This window comes from Olea europaea, unplaced genomic scaffold (genome assembly GCF_002742605.1).
Source record: "Olea europaea var. sylvestris unplaced genomic scaffold, O_europaea_v1 scaffold2090, whole genome shotgun sequence".
Taxonomy (NCBI): Eukaryota; Viridiplantae; Streptophyta; class Magnoliopsida; order Lamiales; family Oleaceae; genus Olea; species Olea europaea.
This window is the reverse complement of record NW_019238830.1, coordinates 270,853-293,923: the sequence shown is the minus strand read 5'-3', so window position 1 is coordinate 293,923 and position 23,071 is coordinate 270,853. Positions and strand designations below refer to the sequence as shown.

The following is a 23,071-nucleotide window of genomic DNA, read 5'->3' as shown; positions in this document are numbered from 1 at the left end:
TCAGGTCACTTACTATCAGACCAAATGGCCTTGTCCAGCCCCGATCAGATTCCCGATTCGTCCATTTTTCAACCGGACTGAATTTAATAACACTGCTCTACGCACATTATTTGTGTCAAACGAACACTACAATTTGCCTTACTAGTTTCGATGTCAACTTGTCAACCTTTTATTTACACTAATGGGTTCCCAACCTTCGAAAATGGATGGCATTCCTAATAGATGAATTTCATCCATTTCTATCTTAATCAATTCAGTTGACCTGTTCGTACAAAATTTAAAAATGAAAAAAATTATAATTTTAATATGATTAGTTGAAACAGGATGATTTCTTGCGACGAATTCTCTCCCTCGTTCGTCAACGAGTGCAAGAAGATAATTATTATTTTTAATTCTTTTCTTTTTCTGTTTACGAAAAAAAAAAAGGCATAGAATTCATCAACAAACAGGATGAATGCCACATTTTTCAAAAGCTGGAGCCTTAGATGCCCAAAAAAGGTTATGGTCACCTTACTTTATTTTGACTATACAAATATTACATAGAACGAAAAATTCTAAAATTTGATATCCCTCACTTATATAATAAGGGTTTTAGACACCTACTTGACTTATTTAGAGGTCGATCGACTTTTAACCAAGTTGAATAATGAGGTCTTCCTTCTCGTTGGCAAAATTGCTTGTTTATAACTTGAAATGACTTTAATCAATTAAAAATGAGCGAACTATTTAATTAATTAAAAGAACTTAAAATTAAATGATAATTTGCAATTGAGGTTTTCAAATGATTGGTTGCGGGTGAGAAGGAGACAGTATGACACGGAAGGCTGGCTTCTTCTTTTCCTAAAAACTTTAGGGTGTGTTTCATTATATTTATTTTTTATGAAAAATATCAGTTTTTCATGTTTGATTGTTATTTTTTTTTTAGAAAATATTTTTCAACTTTTGAAATTATGCCTAATTTTCCTTATTTTTAAGGAAAATATTTTTCTTGGATAGAGGTGATTTTTATTTTCCACAAAAGATGGAAATCATTTTTTTTTCTATGTGATATTTTTCATGCCAATCAAACACACTCTTACTGATTTTAACAAATACACTTTTCCACGTGCTCACTTCGCAACGCAACCAGATATTTCGTTAAACATTAAAAAAAATAATAATAACTTTTAATTTAAATATGTTAGATAAGTTCTTGTTTTTACATTGAAGTAAAAGAATTCTTTTTAAATTAACTCCTAATTTATTACCGAAATAAATAATGTACTTGTTTTAAACTTCTAATAACTAAAGATCTATTTATTTTAAAATTTACTTTTTAGTGTATTAATATTATTGGGATAATTGCAATAAAATTCCAAATCTTTGATTTATTGTAGCCGTCACTCTTAACATTTTCAAACGTTTCAAGTGAAGTCTTTTTAGAGAGTTTTCATCCAAATTCCATTAGTTGACCAAAAATTTAATTTTAACCCCATTTTTAATATTTTTTAAAAGGAGCAAAAGATTAACTTTTCATTTATCACATTAAATAATAAAATAAAAATTAAAAAAGCGTGCCCGCCACCTTCACCAACCATCTGCTACCGGCATCCACACCATCACAATCGCCATCCAAAAACCCTCACCGCCTAGCTACCGTAAAAGAAGTGCACCCGCCACGGAAGAGGAAGACTCCGACTAAGAAAGATGATGCCTTTATTCATTTCACCGATAGTGTAGTACATCACTCGTAAATGGACATTTTAACATATTTTGTCTGTATGTAAGTCACTGGGGTTTTAAATTATTATACACAAATAGTATTGAGAGAAATAAAGTTGATCAGATTGGCGTTAGAGTAGGTTTAATTCCTTTAGAGGCAGAGGGAGAGAAAATCTGGAATGCCCGCTTTACTCACAGCCACGCAAGCAGCCACCACAGTGGGTGTTGCTGAAGCAAGCAATGATAGTACGGGTGGTTTGGCTCACGAAGTCAATGACAAGAATGAAGTGAATGGGGGAAAGGATGACTTGGTTTTGCAGGATACCTTAGCTCAGGAGACTCTTGTCATGGTCGATTACCCCAATATGCATGTAATCTTCACACTGAAATGAGTTCTTGGTGTTATGGTTATCCAATAGGCCTAGGATTTGGTGGTGCATTTGACTGGTTCGAAATTGGAAATTTCTGCATTTTTGGGTTGGGTTGTGGAGATGGTTGGATAGCGATTGTGATGGGGTGGATGATAGTGGTTGGTAGAGCTGGAGGTGGAAGTAGAGGTGGTCGGGTGGATTTTGGGATTGAGGTAGGCATGGGATGTGATAAATTAAAAGTTGCTCTTTTGCCCATTTTTAAAATATTAAAATGTGGTTAAAGTTAAATTTTCGGTCAACTAACCGTGGGTAAAAATTGTCCAAAAGTGTTTCACCATCAATGTTTGAAAATGTTAGGGGTGAGACTACAACAAATCTAATGTTTGAGAAAAGTCTACTATTCAAAAGTTTGAAGCTTTTTGCTACAATTATCCCTTGATTATTTCATATTAATTTCTTGACAGGAGCTCAACATAGAGTATCATCAACTCAAAAATAGCAGGAAGTTCTCATCATTGAGAACAGACTCAAGATTCATCAATATGAGGAAAATCGATGCTACGAAGATTTGAATTTTGATAGTTTTTTCTTAGCAAATTCTCAATTAATTGTTTCCATTATTTGTTTCTTCTATAGATCAAAGGAGTTTAAATGATAAATCTTGAAGCTTATACTTAATTCTAGCCAATAACCAATTGTAACACTAGAGTATCAAAATGAAAAATTTTATTTTGACTTTAAATCAATGTTGTTAATATGTACGAGTATCAGCTTGAAAAGGATAAACAACTAAGTTTTAATTAAAAATAATTATTAGTATATATTAAAATATAAATCAAAATCAACTATTACATTTAATCACATATTTCTTAAAGCGTCTATAAGATGACCTTTAAACATAAAATGCAATCTATTTTAAAAAGTCAATCCTTAAAATTATGTTTTAAGAGATTTTCAAATTAATATTTTAAGATAGAGGGTGAGTTTAATTCTCCAAAGTTAGGTCAAATCCATTATTTGTAATTAAATGCATTTAAAGAAGAAAATTATATAATAATTAAGAGGACAATTAGGAAAATTAAAAGATAGAAAAAATGATAAATATTCTTTGGAAGTAGTAAAATTAAGCATTAAAGATAAAAAGCATATTGGAGTATTTAAAAATTTTTACCCTACAAACTTATAGACTCTCTAAATTGTAAAATATGCCATCTAAAAATTGAGAACCTATTAAAGATACTTTTAGGACTCACAAATTTTCAATTACACGGTCCATCAATTTTTATCAAATATACTAAAAATTTGATTTTTAGCTAAACTAAACATTTATGAAATGTGAATTAGATTATTTTGGGACATTTTCATTTACCAAGTAGATACGTTCATCGTGTCACATCCACGGTCCACCACCCTAAGAGTTGAGGGGGCCTCTTCATGTGAGGGGTTGTAACCTTGTACAGTAAATACAAGGAGAGTAACCCTTCTCATTATTATTAGATAGGGTTAGCATTTAAGTCCATGTTTGAATCTCATTAAATTATATTTTATTACATTTCATTTATCTTTCTCCTATTTTCAATTACATAATCTTTCATAAAATAATATTATACGTAAATCGAAATTTTTTTCTTCTTTTAACCACTCATTTAAAAAAAAAATACTATCCCATCCATTTTTATTTCCCAAAAATGGGGTTCAAACGAGGCTTACGCCTATTTAGTTATTTATTATCACATTTCAAATATATGATGTATCTTTAGAGTTGTTGCAGTATTTACCAGATAATAAGAAACTATTCAATTCATTTTAAAAAATATAATAATAATAAGGCGCGTGCTCAACAATAGCTAAGTGCGTAGAAAGGAAGGGCAAACAAGGAGAAGACATGATTTGTAAAGCAATGATTATTGCCACGTGCTGTCGGGCAGGAAGCGACACGGTAGCACGATCTTTGCTATACAATGGCCCACATGCTGAGTCGCATACACGTGGTCAAACGTTTCATGCTCATATACACGTGAACGAATTCGGCTCTCCCACGTACCCTCCCTCTCTCCCTTAGGCAACCCAACCTCTATCTTGAAAATCGATGAATAAACCAACCAATGCTATTCAATAATTTTAATTTACTTAAATAAGGTAAATCAGATTAACAAATATTGGAAATAGAGATTTTAAAAATAACAAGACAACTTAGCCCAATTATTATTTTCAAACACTTTTTCCATTTATTTATTTTTAATCACATATTTTCTTAAAAATCATTATTCAAAACATTGTTTTTTTAAAATAATAACCATCAAACAATAGCTTAATTTATGATTGTTAACTCATCTTCCTGCCACATCAATTTCAATTAGAAATCCAACACAAGTGAATAATACCACCCAACTTGAAATGTACCTTCAATAAAATTTAAATATATTAATTCGGAATTACAAAACAATACAATCTCAAATCATGGTCGTCTTTCGCTTTGGTTGTATTGTAATGTTTACTATTTACAAATAACATTATTTACCTTGCGAAAAATGTATATTTTGGTTAGGGGTGTTAAGTGAGGTGGCTTCTCAATAAACTAATTGTTGACCTCGCGAATCGAACCCTCCACGTGGTCAACGGGTAGCTACTCCACGTAATTCTCCCTGAGCACAACAACGCACGGTCAGAAGCACACTGTCAGAACCAGCGAGGGTGGTGGCGGCTGCATACATTTCGACGATCAAGTCAGTGTTGGGTGATCGAAACAGTGCTCAAGTTATGCAAGGGTGGGGAGGAGAATATATATTTCTTAGTGTGCACCTTTGTCTCTTGCCAAACCTTGGGCATTTATAGATGTAGAGTATCGTTGGATGTGGAACATGTATATGCATTTGACGGTGTGAGGTGTCAATCAGTCGCGTCTAGAGTGAGCAGGCAATTAATTCTTCTAAATTGAGTTGATGTAAAGTTGATACATCACATCAACTGGATCTATGGAGACGTCATATCAATTAATCCTTGGAGGCAGAGAGGATCTTGACACAGATATCTTTCTGAAAGTGGCGGCAAAGGGATCTGTTAAAGGAGCACTTTGGAGTGCCTAACGCTTCGACGTCAAGGGACACTTCGGTTGATTCAGTGGATCGGGTCATCGGATCACTTCGGATAGCTTCGATGAGTGGTGTGCCTGATGTTCCGAAGTGGTTTAGTTAGGGGTGTAACAATGGTCCCCCCAAGTTCAGGCATGGATATTCATAGCATGTGTGAACTTGTTTTCCCGATTGTGTATGCCGAGCTTAGAGTAAGGACTACGGATTCTGATGAAGTCCTAATATGAAATGGCGCATCAGACTTAGTGATAACCGAGGTGTTTTTGGGTTGTGATTCTATTGGGGAGGAGGGGATTTGCTTCCGAGGCGCTGACCCACGGGGGATGACGCGTTGGGAGATGACTAAAGCATTGAAAAGCTGAGGGAACGCAGTGGCCAAGGCGATGACCCACAGGGAACTCCGCGTCAGGTACGTAGTGTTGGAAATAATATTGTGATTGAGGATATTACTCCTCAATCACAATCTTCCCATAGCATGCCAATGCCAATCACGTAATTGAAGGAGGCTAATTCACACGGTTTCCATTTCATTGTAAATTATTGATTTGTATTCCATCTATACTATCTTGTAAAGCTCTATATAATGCAATACGATACACCACTGAAATTAAGGTGGATTTTTAATCATTCTTATAGTATCAGAGCCAAGTGGTTTAACAAACATACCACATATCCTGTTCTTCTTCTTCCCTTCATGGCTTCTGAAACTTCTATCACCCTTCTTCCTTTCAATACCTTAATCCACATGATCACCATTAAACTTTCCTCCTCAAATTATCTTCTCTGGAAAGCCCAACTCCTACCTCTTCTTGAAAGTCAAGAATTATTAGGACATGTTGATGGCACCCTTGTGCAGCCCCCAAAACTTGACGCTACCACTTCTCTCACGCCAAGTGACAAATACCTAGCATGGAAAGCTATTGATCAACGTCTCCTCAGTTTGTTACTTTCCTCCCTCACAGAGGAAGCCATGGCTGAGGTAGTTAGCCTCTCCACCGTAGGAGACGTGTGGCTGGCACTAGAAAATGCATTTAGCCATCGTTCTAAAGCTCGAGAACTACGCCTTAAGGATGACTTGCAATTAATGAAACGCTGCAATAGATCGGTTGTTGAGTATGCCCGTTCCTTCAAAGTAATTTGTGATCAACTACATGCAATTGGTTGTCCAGTTGATGGTACTGACAAGGTGCACTGGTTTCTCTGCGGGCTCGGTAATGATTTCTCTAGTTTCTCCACAGCACAAATGGCCCAAACTTCTCTGCCCCCATTTGCAGATTTAGTCTCAAAGGCAAAAAGTTTTGAAATTTTTCAGTAATCCCTTGACTCGTCTTCTCCAGCAGCGACAGCCTTTACTGTCACAAAAAATTCCACCTATCGTGGTGGCTCTTCTCGTAGTCATCGGGGTCGCTTCGGTGGGCGTGGCAGCAGTTCATCTGGTCGTGGACAAGGACGCTCCAACTACAGCCAATGGCGTCGTCCACCAAGATGCCAGATTTGCAGGATGGATGGCCACTTTGTCGATCGGTGCCTTCAACGCTATGATCGGAATGAGACACCAGCTTATCTTGCTGAAGCCTTCACGAGATCTTGTTTTCTAAATGAAGATGTGGGCTCTGACTGGTATTTGGATACGGGGGCTTCAGCCCATATGACCATGGATCACTCTAAATTGGATCAGGCCACAAATTACATGGGTAAGGATTGTGTGGTTGTTGGGAATGGTGCCTCACTACCCATTACCCATACTGGTAAAATTTTCCCTACCCCAAATCTACATCTTCTTGATGTCCTAGCTGTACCTCCCCTTACCAAGAATTTACTTTCCATCAGTAAATTAACATCAGATTTTCCTTTATCCGTTACCTTTATTAATAACATATTCACTGTACAGAATCACAAAACAGGAAGGGTGGTGGCAACCGGCAAGCATGATGGAGGCTTATATGTGCTTGAGCGAAGTCATTCTACTTTTATTTCTATTCTTAAAAATAAATCGCTTCGTGTGTCCTATGATTTATGGCATGCACGACTTGGGACATGTCAATCATTCTGTTATTTCTCTATTGAATAAAAAAGGCCAGCTTTATCTTACATCTTTGTTGCCTTCTCCAACTTTATGTGGCATATGTCAAATTGCTAAAAGTCATCGATTGCCTTATTTTCGAAATGAACATAGGTCATCGAAAACACTTGATCTTATCCATTGCGACATTTGGGGTCCGTCTCTAGTCAAATCTAATTTAGGATTTGTCTATTATGTCATTTTTATCGATGACTATTCTCGTTTCACGTGGCTCTATCCTTTAAAATTGAAATCTGACTTTTAAAATGTTTTTATTCAATTTCAAAAATTTGTGGAAAATCAATACTCCACTCGAATTAAAATTTTCCAAAGTGACGGCGGTGGTGAATTTACCAGTAATTTCTTCCAAGATCATCTCCGCTCTAGTGGCATTCACCATCAGATCTCATGTCCATACATACCCGCCCAAAATGGTCGTGTTGAAAGAAAACATCGCCATGTAACTGAGATGGGATTAGCACTCCTTTTTCACTCCCACATTTCTCCTCGCTTTTGGGTTGACACGTTCAGCACTGCAGCTTACATCATCAACCGCTTGCCTACACCATTCCTTAGAGGTAAATCACCTTTTGAGATTTTGTATGGTAACCCTCCGAACTATGAAAACTTTCACCTTTTTGGTTGTCGTGTGTATCCTTGCTTACGAGATTATATGCCTAACAAATTTTCTCCTCGCAGCATCCCATGTATTTTCTTAGGTTACAGTCGCTCTCACAAAGGGTTTCGTTGCCTCGAGCCTTCCACCTCTAGGCTCTATATTACTCGCCATGCTCAATTTGATGAAACTCATTTTCCTTCCATTGCTACCTCTCAAGCTCAACCCATATCCTCCTTTAACTTTTCCAATTTTCTAGAACCTAGCCTCACCCATGCAGATCCACCTCCCCCACTCCCTGACACTCGTTCTTCACAACTCACTCAATCCAGTTCTAATCCATGTATTACGTGTACTAATCCAGTGATTGAGTCTTTGCAGGATCCTCATTCTCTTGCAGGTGCCTCTTTACAGACCTCGGTTCCAAGTTCATCTCCTCTTGAACCTGGTGCAGAGCCCACACCTACTGCAGTGGTCCCGTTGGCCACTCATCCTATGCTTACAAGAGTTAAAGTTGGCATTTTCAAGACTTGATATCCAGCCAATCTTAGTTTCTTGGGCTCTTCTGGTCTTCTTTCTGCTCTTATTGCATCAACTGAGCCCAAAGGTTTCAAATCTGCTGTTAAAAATATTGCTTGGCTTGCTGCCATGGATGAAGAAATTCATGCATTACAGAATAATCGCACCTGGGTTTTGGTACCTCGCCCTGCCAACACCAACATTGTGGGCTCCAAATGGGTATTCCAAAAATACTTACCTGATGGATCTGTTGAGCGCCTTAAAGCCCACCTTGTTGCCAAAGGTTATACACAGGTCCCTGGTCTTGACTATACTGATACTTTTAGTCCCGTAATCAAGGCTACTACTGTTCGGGTTGTACTTTCTCTCGCTGTTACACAAAAATGGCCCCTTCATCAACTTGATGTCAAAAATGCATTCCTCAATGGTACTCTTATTGATCAAGTTTATATGGAACAGCCTCCAGGATATATTGATCCTCGCTTTCCAGACCATGTTTGCCAGTTGAAGAAAGCTCTTATGATCTCAAACAAGCCCCTCGTGCTTGGTTTCAGCGCTTCAGCTCCTTTATTATTCCGCCTTGGGTTTTCTTGCAGCCGTGTGGACACATCTCTATTTGTCTTTCATCAGAAGTCCGATATTATCTATTTACTTCTTTATGTTGATGATATCATTATTACAGGCAACAATTCTTCACTTCTTGCCCGCTTCACTCGTACACTTAACTCTGAGTTTGCCACTAAAGACTTAGGCTCTCTCAGCTATTTTCTTGGTCTTGAAGCCACTCCAACTTCTGATGGTCTCTTCATCAGTCAACTCAAATATGCACGGGACATTCTTACTCGAGCTCCATTACTTGACAGTAAACCTGTTCACACGCCCATGGTTGTTTCTCAACATCTTTCTGCTGATGGTTCTCTGTTTTCAGACCCTACTCTCTATAGATTCCTCGTCGGTGCACTACAGTACTTGACTATCACAAGGCCCGACATTGCTCATGCTGTCAACTCTGTCAGTCAATTCTTACACACTCCCACTGATGATCACTTTCTGGCTGTTAAACGCATCCTCCGCTATGTTAAAGGCACCATTCACTATGGCCTACATTTTCGCCCTTCCACTTCTCCTGGTGCTCTTGTAGCCTATTCTGATGCTGATTAGGCCGGCTGCTTGGATACTCGTCGTTCGACCTCTGGCTATTCTATCTATCTTGGCGACAATTTAGTTTCCCGGAGTGCCAAGAAACAGCCGACTGTCTCTCATTCCAGCTGTGAATCTGAGTATCATGCCATTGCCTCCACTACCGCTGAATTCATCTGGCTCACACATCTCCTGCATGACCTCAAGGTTTCCATGCCTCAACAGCCCACTCTCATATGTGACAACAAAAGTGCCATTTTTTTAAGCTCCAATCCGATTTCACACAAGCGGGCCAAGCATGTTGAATTGGACTACCACTTTCTTCGTGAGCTTTTTGTCGCGGGAAAACTTCGTACACAATATGTCCCATCTCATCTATAAGTTGCTGATATCTTTATCAAGAGTGTTCCTCGACCTCTATTTGAGCTCTTTCATTCCAAGCTCCATGTCCGATCAAATTCGACGTTGAGCTTGCCGGGGGGGGGTGTTGGAAATAATACTGTGATTGAGGATATTACTCCTCAATCACAATCTTCCCATAGCATGCCAATGCCAATCACGTAATTGAAGGAGGCTAATTTACACGGTTTCCCTTTCATTTACACGGTTTCTATTTCATTGTAAATTATTGATTTGTATTCCATTTATACTATCTTGTAAAGCTCTATATAATGCAATACGATACACCACTAAAATTAAGGTGGATTTTTAATCATTCTTACGTAGGAGCTTTGTAAAGCTGGGTGAAGAGCTCATCTGCCACTAATGTGCTGATCTACAGGGGACAAAACATTGGAAGATGGCTAAAGTTTTGAAAATCTGAAGGAACGCAACAACCGAGACGATGACCCACAAGGGGCTCCGCGTCAGGTGCGTCAAAACTTTGTAAAGCTGGGTGAAGGCTTTATCCAAAGTGAAATTGGGACGGTTTGTCCTTGATATGACATGTCTTATTATGACGTTAATTGATGTGACAGTTGTCACATATTTTCAAGGTGACAGTTGGACGTGTTGCCTGTTCCTAGAAAAAGGGCTGTTGCGACTACTTATTGTTGACGACTGATGTTGTTTGAGGTGATGAGTTTTATGCGTACGTGAAGGACACAATCAGATCTTGGGCGTTGATCAATCTGGCGTTTCATTTCTACGATCCAAATTTGTGATGAGATGAACGGCCTAGATTGACATCGTTTGAATTCAACGGTGGGGATCGTCTGAGGTCTCTTATAAACGGAGGACTTAGTGCCATTCGAACGTTTTCACCTTCGTAAACTCAGAATCCCTATTGCTCTCAAATTTCTTAGCGATTTTCGATGATTTTCCAGTCTCTTTGTGATCTTCGATGACTTTAAGGAGTTGGTCTTGATCTTTCCGGTGTTTAGACACCTGTTTTGGTTGACTTTCGTAAGTTTTCTTGAATTTTTCACTTTTTCTGAAAAGATATGGCCTCTGAGGGTAGTGGGTATTTTAGAGGGGACCTAGAGGTTGTCAGGGAAGATGAGCCCATTTTGGCCACTTCGGCTAAAATTTTCGAGGCGATCATAGGGGGAGAACACCTGGAGATGACCGGATAGTCCTGTAGATACTTCGGTTCATTGGGAGACGTACAACTATCCTTCCAAATTGAAGTCGACCGACCTGGTTAGACTTAGGACTGAGTATAGGATTTCGGATAGTGTGGTCTCATATTATCGGGGCCAGATAAGCGAGCCTGCTATCCCAGGTCGGGGTGTGTGGCGATTAGCTAAGCTATCCTTAAGGCGGGGCTCAGACTACCAATCCATCCCTTCTTTAGGTATGTGTTGAGGTCTTATGGATTAGCCCCTACTCAGTTAAATTCGAACTCCAAGAGCCAAATGGTGGGTTCGTGGGTGTTGTGGAAGGAGGTGTCTTACGGGGAAGAGATGCCCTGCTATGTCTTCCAGACTATGTATATACCTAGGTCGCAGTGGGGGGATAAAACGAAGGGTTGACATTACTTGACCTTCTGAGGGGCCCACACTTTTTTCTCGACCTGCGGAGTTCCATAAAAGATTGGAAGAGTTCGTGGTGCTGGGCTTCAGGGAGGTGGGATATGATGGAAGGGATTAAAGCCATAGTGCCAATAGATTAGGACTGCATTGTAACGGCTTCGGCCCAACTCTTGTAATCTTTTTGATATTAATGAAATGTAATTTTTTTCTCACGTATTAATACTTCATTTGTGCTGAACTGTTTGTATCTTGATGAGTAACGGATAAGTAAATATTAAAGAACTGAGGCACCAATTGATTAACCAATATAATATAATGGAGAACTAAGGTATTATAACTTAGAACTTACAACATTATCTTTTACTGAGGTAGTTTCAGCACTTAGTAAGATAGGAATATTACAATGGACTGGACAAAATATAGATCGGATCAGAACATACATTCATCACTGGTAGTACTTCCTCAAGTGTTCAATGTTTTACTGATGAGGCAACACTTTTCCTGCCATGTCTTCGATTTCATAAGTACCAAGTCGAGACTCTTTGCGGATGCGATATGAACCTTCCCAGTAGGTCCAAATACTCCGAACCCAGTTGGCTTCGATGATTGGAAGACCCTTCTGAGGACGAGGTCCCCCAGACGAAGAGTTTGGTTTCTGACCTTGGAGTTGTAATAGCGGGTCATTTTTTTTATACTTGGCCAATTTTATTTGGGAGAAATCCTTCATTTCTTCAAGGAGGTGGAGTTCGTACAATCGAGCTTCATCATTGTCGATCTCATTGAAATGTAATCGGCGATGAGAAGAGACTCCCATCTCAACCTGACTCATGGCTTCGGCTTCGTAGGTCATGGAGAAGGGTGTTTCATCTTTTACGGTTCGGCTGGTTGTCTGAATGACCCGGAGGACATGGGAAAGCTCATCGACCCATACCCCTTTCGAGGCATCAAGCTTCCTTTTTAGGGTATGCTTGATAGTTTTGTTCACCATCTCAACTTGCCCATTTGCTTGGGAGTGATGAGGCGTTGAGAAATCATTCCTTATCCCCAGCTCGTCACATAAGTCTCACATCTTCTTGTTGTCGAGCTGTATCCCGTTGTCAGACATTAAAGAGTGGGAAATGTTGAACCTGCAAATGATTTTTTCAGACGAATTTTATAGTATTCGCCTCGGTGATCTTGGCCAGAGGTTTAGCCTCAACCCACTTGGTGAAGTAGTCAATGGCAACAACGACGAAAGTTGCCTTTCCTCTTCCTTTTGGGAGTGGACCAATGAAGTCGATGCCCCTCTTGGCGAATGGCCAAGGGCTGGTGACCATGGAGAGGCTTTGAAAAGGCTGCCTTTGAATGTTTGAGAAGCGTTGACACTTGTCACATTTTTTAATAAACTGGCAAGAGTTCTTTTTCAGGGTCGGCTAGAAGTAGCCTTGACGAAGTACTTTGTGTGCCAGAGTCGTTCCTCCGGAGTGGTAACCATAGACTCCCTCATGGATTTTCTTGAGTATATACATGGCTACTTTTCCTCCCACGCATCGGAGAAGTGGCAAGGCGAAGCTCCTTTTTTAAAGCACATCATCCTGAAGAATGAAGTGAGCGGCCCTTCTTCTTAATTTCTTCTCCTCGCTTCTCGAGGTTAGCAGTGATTGATCTTTGAGATAGGTTATGATGGGTTTCATCCAAAGTGGAGTGCCTTCAATCCATAATACCTCTTCGCCTCCAAATATGGAGGGCTTCAGTAGGCACTCAATTGGGACAATTTTTAACAGCTTTGAATCCCTACTGCTGGCCAACTTAGACAGGGCATCAGCATGGGTGTTTTCGAGGCGTGGGACTTGAATCAGTTCGAATCTCTCGAAGTGAGGGACTAGGTTTAAAATCAATTTCAGATACGCAGCCATGCTACAGTCTTTAGGTATGAACTTTCCATTGATCTGACTTACCACAAATTGCGAGTCGCTGCTTGCTAAGAACCTTTTGACCTGCATTTCTTTCGCTAGTCGCAGGCCTGCTAGGAGGGTCTCATATTCCACCGCGTTGTTCGAGGCTTGAAGTCGAACCTGATCGCGCAGTTTTGCTTACGACCCTCTGGGCTTTCCAAAACGACTCCTGCTCTAGAGCTAGTCTTTCTGACAATCCGTCCACAAATAGGTTCTATGTTGGGGGCTTCGCTGGTTCCATTGTTATCTCTATTTCTAGGATTTTGGCAATCTCAGCCACACAAAATCTACGAGGCCTAGCCCTTGATGGCATTTCGACGTCGGAACAGTAAGTCGAACTCGCTGAGCTTGATTTCTGATTTTCTTAAACGGCTCGAAGCCTGTTCTCTGCAACACTTATTTTAATGGAAAATTGGTGAGAACTTCAATTGAATGGGCCTGAAAGTATGACCTCAATTTCCTTGACGTTGTAACGAGGGAGAGTGCAAGCTTCTCCATATTTGGGTAGCGTGCCTCTGTTGGGAGTAGCGCTTTGCTAATATAGTACACCGGCAATTGATGCGTGTTTTCCTCTCTCACAAGGACTACGCTGACAGTCTCTTTTGAGACCGCTAAGTACAATAATAGTGGTTCTCGTTGTTCAGGTTTGGATAGTAGGGGCGCATCTCCTAAGTGCTTATTCAGCGCTTGGAAGGCTTTCTCGCACTCATCTATCCATTGGAACTTCTTTCCCTACTTCAAGACTTTGAAGTAGGGTAGACTTTTGTCTATAGCCCTAGAGATGAAACGACTGAGTGCTGCTATTCGGCCATTGAGGCTTTGGACCTCCTTTGGTTTCTGAGGTGACTTCATTTCTAGCAAGGCCCTTATCTTTTTCGAATTTGCCTCGATCCCTCTCTGGTTCACAATATATCCCAGAAATTGACTCGAAGCTACCCCGAAGGTGCACTTGAGAGGGTTCAATTTCATTTTATACTTCTAAGAATCTGAAAGGTTTGGTTGAGGTGACTTATGTGTTCCTTCACCTGGAGGCTTTTAACTAGCATGTCATCCGTGTAGACTTTCATGGTTTTGCCAATGAGTTCGGCGAACATAATGTTGAACAATCTCTGATATGTGGCTCCGATATTTTTCAACTCGAAGGGCATCACCTTATAGCAATACAGTCCTCTGTCTGTGATGAACGATATGGATTCTTCATCAAGTCGGTACATGAGTATCTGGTTGTATCCTGAGTATGCATTCATGAAGTTCAAGAGTTCATGTCTAGCAGTGGAATCCAAAAGCTGGTTTATCCTTAGGAGAGGAAAACTATCCTTAGGGTATGCCTTGTTCAAATTTGTGAAGTCCACGTACACCTTCCATTTCCCGCTAGGTTTCTTCACGAGGACTGGGTTAAAAACCCACTTTAAAAAATATGGCTTCTCTAATAAAGTCGCTACTGCTGAGTTTGTTGACTTCCTCTTTGAGTGCTTCATATCGCTCCGAGTTGAGGGCTCGTCTTTTCTGCCGGTGTGGGGGCACATGAGGAGTTGATATTAAGGTGGCGGCAACTGATCCTCGGGTCTATTCCTACCATGTCTTCATGCTTCCAAGCAAAGACGTCCAGGTTCCTTTTTAGGAAGTTCATCATTTCTTCATTCACTTCGGGAGGTAGTGCCTTTCCAATTTGTAAGATTGAGTGGAGTCCTCATGGTTGGTGGAGAAAGTTTTCAGTTCTTCCATTGGGGTTGCATTTGGTTCAGACTCGATAATTCGAGGATTTAACTCATCAAGAGGGTGCCCTTCTTCAGGGGCCTCTACCATGTATACTTCTTCCTCTTGTTCGAAGGTATGCCCTTGTTCAGGGCCGTCGAGTATATCTACGTCCATGGCTTCTGTTATGATGACATTAACAGTGTGGAGCTTGAATTTTCACAGAGAGTCGAGGTAACATGCTTTTGAGCCCATCTGGTAGCCTCGAACTGTAGCAATCACATGCTTAGTTGGAAACTTCATGTACAAGTAATGGATGGAGGTGACTGCCCAAAGATCTTTCAAGGTGTGTCGGCCCAATACTCCATGGTAAGTTGATCTGTGGTCTACCACCAGGAACTCCATGAAGCGGTGGGCCACTGGGGCCTAACCCCATCTCGACAGGAAGAGTAATTCTTCCTCGTGGGACGATGTTGTCACCGGTGAATTCAAATAGTGGGTCGATCATGGGGATCAACCCATGTTCAATCTGCATCTTGTCAAAGGTGGATCCAAATAGTATATTCATTGAGCTTTCATTATCGATGAGCATGCGCTTGAGTCCGTTTCTAGCCATTACAGCTCTCACTACTAACGCATCACAGTGGGGATGATGAACTCCTTGTGCATCTTCTTGAGAGAAAGTGATTGAGACCATCGTGTTGGCATCTTAGGTTTAATTGACATTGTAGGTAATCATTGGTGAATCTTTGCTTCCCTTGTGTAGTTCCTCTGGGCGTTCCTGGTATTGCCTCCGATGTGAGCTCCTCCTATGATTATATCAATTTTCTTGATGACTTGGCCACCAGATAGGGCTTGATTCCTATGCCTGGATTCTCCTCTATCCTTGGATTCTCTCTTCCGGGGTGACTGATCTCTATATTGCATTTCTTCCCTATTCAGGGAGGTGGATCTGCTAGGATTTTCTCTCCTACTTAAGGAGCATGTGTTGCTTTGGTTTGAGGATCGAGGAGCATCCCTGCATTCGCTGGCGTTGTGTCCATAAAGTTGGTAAAAGGTGTAGAACCTCGTCCCTTCTAGGGGTCTGTTTGATCGCTTCTTCTTCTTTTTTTGATTGCTATTCATACCCCCATATGGTCCCGCCTTGGCAGGGACATTCTCCTATGCCAATACCAGCACTGCATTTATAATGGAAGTAGCCAACGCTTGTTCGGATGTGGAAGCTATTGTGTGTCCTGCTTGGGTCCATTGCTGGGTGACAAGGTGTGCTGCCGGTCTTCGACCTACATACCTCTGAGGTGGAGGGAGTCCCTGCGCTGCATGATTTTGGTGGTCAATCATCTCTTCATTGACAATCTCCACTCTCATCATTTCTACCAGGTTGTCATAGGTAGTGGGATTTTTGTACGTACATTCTTCCAGAACAAAGTGTTCATGTTGAAACCACCTTTCAAAGCTGAAAGGGTCTCTCTGTCAATGACTTGCTCACAATATGTGATTTCGTCGGTAAACCTGGCAAGTTAGCTTTTCAGCGTCTCTCTAGGGGCCTGCCTCATTTCTTGTAGGCATTGCACTGGGGCCTCTCCCTCTCTTCGTGAGAGGTACTGGTTCAAAAATGTCTTCTTCAAATCTAGCCAACTCCTAATGCTCAGGAGAGGCAGTCTACTGTACCACACTTTGACGACTCCTACAATGGTTAGATAGAAGGCCCTGCATTTCAATGTGGGTGAGGCTCCTCTGAGGCTCATCTGTGTCATGTACTTGGTGAGGTGCTTTTCTGAGCCCCCCTTTTCCTCATACTTTGAGATTTTAGGGGGCATGAAATTTTGAGGCATTGGGAAGCTCCAGATCTTCTTTGAGAAAGGGAGATTGTCATCATCATCATCATCAATTTCATAAGATTGATATGGTCCATCAGAACCTTCATCATCTTGCACGTTCTGTGGAGGTGCTCCACTCGACTGCCCCAATCAACTAAGTTCTTTCTCTCCCGCCTATTTCTAGGTGGAGGAGGTGTTTGTTCTTCCTATTCTTGTCGAATCGATCTTTCCATGGAACGGACCCTATCGTTAGGGCTCCGTCCAATTCGGTCGAAGATATTGACTGACCTTTCTGATTCGTATTCTGGTGAGAAGTTCTCTCCTAGTTGTGGTTCTGCTGGTCAGCTCCCTTGTGCACAAGACATGGCATCTACATCCATTTCTCTTTCGAGGGGATGTTTCCTGCGCTGGCTCGAATGGCCTCGGCCATGAGATGCCGGAATTTCTTGCGCTGGGTAATACCTTTGGGACATTTGGAAGCCCTGATGACCTTGGGCCTGCATGAAAAATTCACGCATCGCCATATTCGGAGCTGCAATATCTCTCATGCTTGCAGCTATTTGAGTTATTCTTTCAGTGAGCATGAATGTTCTTTCACCTTAGCGACGTCGGTGATAGGGTATCCGGCGAGTGACATTGTTTCGAAGCACCTCTTCTTCAGAGGCGTCTCTAAACTCATGATTTGCATCCTCATTACTAGAACTCATCTTGTCTGCTTCTTTCTCAAGGGTGTTAATAGCTTAGATTGTAGGTTGACCTTTTTCTTTTTCAAGAACGTGCCCTTTTCGGGGTAAGTCGACAGTTTCTCGATGATTTTTCAGTGGAAAATGTGGAAATTTTGGACGGGAAGTTTTTCCACAGATAGCGCCAATCTGTTGACCTCGCGAATTGGACCCTCCACATGGCCAACGGGTAGCTACTCCACGTAATCCTCCCTACCACATACACGGTCAGAAGCACACGCCCGAAACCAACGGGGGTGGCGCGGCCGCATACACTCCGACGGTCAAGTCAGTGTTGGGTGATTGGAACAGTGCTCAAGTTATACAAGAGTGTGGAGGAGAATATATATTTCTTAGTGTGAAGAGCTAGGTTGAGAATTTCATTACCTTTGTCTCTTACCAAACCTTGGTTATTTATAGATGTAGAGTATCGTTGGATGTGGAACATGTGTATGCATCTGATGGTGTGAGGCGTCCGCTCAGAGGCATCAATCAGCCGCGTCTAGAGTGGAAGGGCAATTAATTCTTCTAAGTTAAGTTGACGTAAAGTTGATACGTCACATCAACTAAACTTATGGAGACGTCACATCAATTAATCCTTGGAGGCAGAGAGGATCTCGACACAGATATCTTTCTGAAAGTGGCGGAGGAGGGATCTGTTAAAGAAGCACTTCGGAGTGCCTAACGCTTTGGCTTCAGGGGGCACTTCGACTGATTCAGTGGATCGGGTCGTGGGATCACTTCGGATAGCTTCGTGGAGTGGTGTGCTTGATATTCCGAAATAGTTCGATTAGGGGCGTAACACTAATCAAGCTCAGGCAAGTTGAGCAACGAAAATCTTGCTCAAGTTGTTGTCAGCCCTATATAGTAGATGAAAATGCATTTTTCAGTAAAATATTAAATAGAATTGGCAAGATGTCCCTACCAAGGAACAAGCTGAGCTAGAAATTTTGGAAACGATTTAGCTTGCACTAAACTCGCCCCATATATAAGCATGACCTGACTTGCATGGTGGAAAATAATGAAAGGAAATATGTTGCCTTACTCTATTAACAAAAGGAACAATTCTAGTATCCCTTTCTGTTTTGTTAAACAAGGGAAAATTGTAGCAATAGTTTCTAATATTTTCATTTTTTGCATACTTTAATCCTAAGCTTCATTTTGCACTAGTGAAAGTCTTTAATATTTCATAAATATGCACCTAAGATTCATTTGGACGGAAACCATCAAAAACACCATCAGTTGACCAAAAAAAAATTAAGGAATCAATATCCAATAAAATCGTCTAGAACATAGTCCAAAACACTGTCCAGAAACGTATCAACATTCAATAAAACCGTCGCAGTAGCAGATAGTTTAAGAAATTTTACCAGTTAACTAACAGTGTTTTGAATGATTTCAATCCAGATGAACCTCAAGTGTATATTTATGAAAGGTTAGAAACTTTTACTAGTACAAAATGAAGGTTAGGAACCGCTATTGCAATTTTTCCTCAAAAAACCAAAAGAATTTATATTTATTTTAACATTAAATAGACATCAAAGCCTAGCTAATGTAACGTTAAATTAAATGTATGGTCAATTAAATGAATTACGGCAACTATTTATTAACTAACATATAATGTGCATTGATGGCAGTTGCTCTTTTAAAGTAACAGCACAAAGGGTTTATTCGACAGATCTTTTGAAAAGTCAGAAATATTTAAGAAGTTGCTTTTCAATGAAATGTTAACATATTTTTCAACATAATCAGTTACGCCTAATTAATTTGAGGTACTCAAATTAATGGTCTGATTAATTAATTAGCACTAGGAACAAAAATAAAGAAAAAACCTTGGAATTTTTTATAGCCAAGTCCACGTGCGTCACACGCTACCTGCCATACCGTTTTATAAGTACGTGACGGGTTCACGTGGATTCAGGCGCGTATTATTAACACAATGGCTTTCACGAGAAAATCATACCACCCCAGTCAATGGTCAACGGTAAATTAAAGTTCCTTTTCAATAAGGAGTTACGGTTGAACGGAGAAAGCAAGATTTGACTTAACTCAAGCTCTGCCGTGTTTGGTTCAACTTTATAGAACATAAAATGCAACATTTAAATTATGTATTCAGACATCGATTCGATTAAGGTTAATGGTCAAAGATTAAAATTGATGGTGAAGTAAATTTTAGCATGAAACCCACCTGTTTTTCGTGGAATGTCTAGTGTTATTTATTATTATTATTTTTTTTGGAGATTTTAAGCTCTTGTTTGGTTCTACCAAAAATTAGATTTATGTTAAATTGATAAAAGTTACATATCTCATTAAATTGAGGACTGGGGTGACCCTACCTGTCCCCTGCCATTCGAGGCCCAAATATTATACTCATTTCCGGTTTTGTTTTCTTATTTACATTTACTTATTAAAAATGAAAAAAAATAAATTGGAATATTTAATTAAGTTTTGAGGTAGCAAACAGGTCCTTAATGTCTCAGTTACAAAAGGCAGTATTGCAGTAAGTGTCCCCTGTTGGTTTAGCGAAAATGGGCGTGCAAATGCAAAAGGAAATCAAGTGTGAAAGCTAAATCTCATCAAATGATCCACCCAATTAATAGCTCCATCTCTGACACTACCATCATTGAATATCTGTCCTGTATCTATACCTCCTTATACTGTATCTATATATTGTATTGCTCTATAAAGCTGTTAAAGACTAGACCAACCGAACCCATTTCACTGTTTCTTTTCTTCATCTGGACCTGACCTACATGTATAGCTCTAGAAATAGAGAAGAGGGTTAAAGATGTCTCAGAAATGTGATGATTTACGGTTGAGTTTGAGTTTGAGTTTGAGTTTGAGATGCCCACAGAATGTTAATCCACCGCCACCGCCACCGCCGCTGGCTCCTCCACCACCACCACAACCACCGTTTCCATTGAGCCTGTTGCAATCTCCTTTGCCTTTCATGCAGCGGCAGAATCAGAAGTCTTCAACCGCTGATCCGTTTCAATTATCTGCTGGTAAATACTGATTGGAATGGTTCATTACTTTATTATTATTTTTTTTTCCATTTTTTATATATTCTTTTTTAGTAAATCTGCTTATGCTGGATTTCTTTCAGATTATGAGTCGGTTTACAGAATCATATCTTGTGCATGTAAATCAAATCTAACGTTTTTTTGAAAAATTAATCTTCTATTTTAGATCGGCATGTTGAGGGGAGATCGTTTCTCCGGGGGATTGACATGAATAAACCGATAACTCTAATGTTTACTATTTACAAATAACATTATTTACCTTGCGAAAAATGTATATTTTGGTTAGGGGTGTTAAGTGAGGTGGCTTCTCTTTAAACTAATTGTTGACCTTGCGAATTGGACTCTCCAAGTAGCCAACGAGTAGCTACTCCACGTAATCCTCCCTACACATAACAACGCACGGTCAGAAGCACACTGCCGGAACCAGCGGGGGGTGGCGACGACTGCATATACTCCGACGGTCAAGTCAGTGTCGGGTGATTGGAACAGCGCTCAAGTTATGCAAGAGTGGGGAGGAGAATATATATTTCTTAGTGCGGAGAGCTAGGTTGAGAGTTTCATTACCTTGGTCTCTTGCCAAATCTTGGGTATTTATAGATGTAGAGCACCGTTGGATGTGGAACATATGTATGCATCTGACGGTATGAGGCGTCCGTTCATAGGTGTCAATCAGTCGCGTTTAGAGTGGGCGGGCAATTAATTCTTCTGAATTGAGTTGATGTAAAGTTGATACTTCATATCAACTAGACATATGGAGACGTCACATCAATTAATCCTTAGAGGCAGAGAGGATCCTGACACAGATATATTTCTAAAAGTGGCGACAGAGGGATCTGTTAAAGGAGCACTTCGGAGTGCCTAACGCTTCGGCGTCAGGGGGCACTTTGGTTGATTCAGTGGATTGGGTCGTCGGATCACTTCGGATAGCTTCGGGGAGTGGTATGCCTAATGTTCTGAAGTGGTTCAATTAGGGACGTAACAGTGGTCCTCCCAAGTTCATGCACGAATATTCATATCATGTCTGGACTTATTTTCCCGATTGTGTATGCCGAGCTTAGAGTAGTGACTAGGGATTCTGTTGAAGTCCTGATGTGAAAGGGCGCATCCAACAGATGTTCCGAACACCCGCTAGCTTAGGCTTAGAGATAACCGAGGCATTGTTGGGTTATGATTCTGTTGGGGGAGGAGGGGATCTGCTTTCGGGGCGCTGACCCATAGTGGACGACTCGTTGGGAGATGACTAAAGTTTTGAAAAGCTGAGGGAATGCAGTGGCCAAGGCGATGACCCACAGGGGACTTCGCGTCGGGTGAGTTGAAACTTTGTAAAGTTGGGTGAAGAGCTCATCTGCCACCGATACGTTGACCCACAGGGGACGATGCGTTGGGAGATGGCTAAAACTTTGAAAAGCTGAGGGAATACAGTGATCGAGGCAATGACCCACAGGGGACTCCGCGTTAGGTGGGTCGAAGCTTTGTAAAGCTGGGTGAAGAGCTCATCTGCCACCGATGCGCTGACCCACAGGAGACGACGCGTTAGGAGATGGCTAAAACTTTGAAAAGCTGAGGGAACGCAACGATCGAGGCGATGACCCACAAGGCGCTTAGCATCAGGTGCGTCAAAGATTTGTAAAGCTAGGTGAAGAGCTTTATCCGAGGTGAATTGGGACGATTTGTCCCTGATCTGACGCATCTTATTATGACGTTAATTGATGCGACAGTTGTTACGTATTTTCAATGTGATAGTTGGACGTCCTGCCTATTCTCAGAAAAAGGGCTACTGCAGCTATTTATTGTTGACGACTGGTGTTGTTCGAGGTGATGCGTTTTATGCATGCGTGAGGGACACAATCAGATCTTGGGCTTTGATCAATCTGGCATTTCATTTCTATGATCCAAATTTGTGATGAGATGAACGGCCTAGATTGACATCGTTTGAATTCAACGATGGAGATCGTCTAAGGTCTCTTATAAAAGGAGGACTTAGTGCCATTCAAATGTTTTCACCTTTGCAAACTCAGAATCCCTATTGCTCTCAAATTTCTTGGCGATTTTCGACGAGTTTCCAGTCTCTTTGTGATCTTTGGTGACTTTAAGGAGTTGGTCTTGATCTTTCTTGTGTTAGGCCACCCACTCCAGTCGACTTTCGTAAGTTTTCTTGAGTTTTTCACTTTTTTTGAAAAGATATGGCCTCTGAGGATAATGGTGTTCTGGAGGGGACCTAGAGGTTGTCAGGGTAGATGAGCCCATTTTGGCCACTTTGATTGAAATTTTCGAGGCGATTATAGGGGGAGAACATCTGAAGACGACCAGATAACCTTGTAGATACTTCGATTCATTAGGGGACACATGACTATCCTTCCAAATTGAAGTTGGCCGACCTGGTTAGACTTAAGACTTAGTATA

The 23,071-nt window shown here is 40.8% G+C and overlaps 1 protein-coding gene across 1 annotated transcript; it reads left to right on the top strand.

Annotated features, from left to right (window-relative positions):
• The first annotated feature begins 20,174 nt into the window (after window positions 1–20,174).
• Window positions 20,175–21,530, top strand: LOC111380073 (small conductance calcium-activated potassium channel protein 3-like). Its single transcript, XM_023003537.1, has 3 exons — window positions 20,175–20,650; window positions 20,835–20,898; window positions 21,416–21,530. Exons 1-3 carry the CDS (start codon window positions 20,434–20,436, stop codon window positions 21,528–21,530), a joined length of 396 nt encoding a protein of 131 aa, XP_022859305.1. The 5' UTR covers window positions 20,175–20,433.
• The last annotated feature ends 1,541 nt before the right edge of the window (window positions 21,531–23,071 follow it).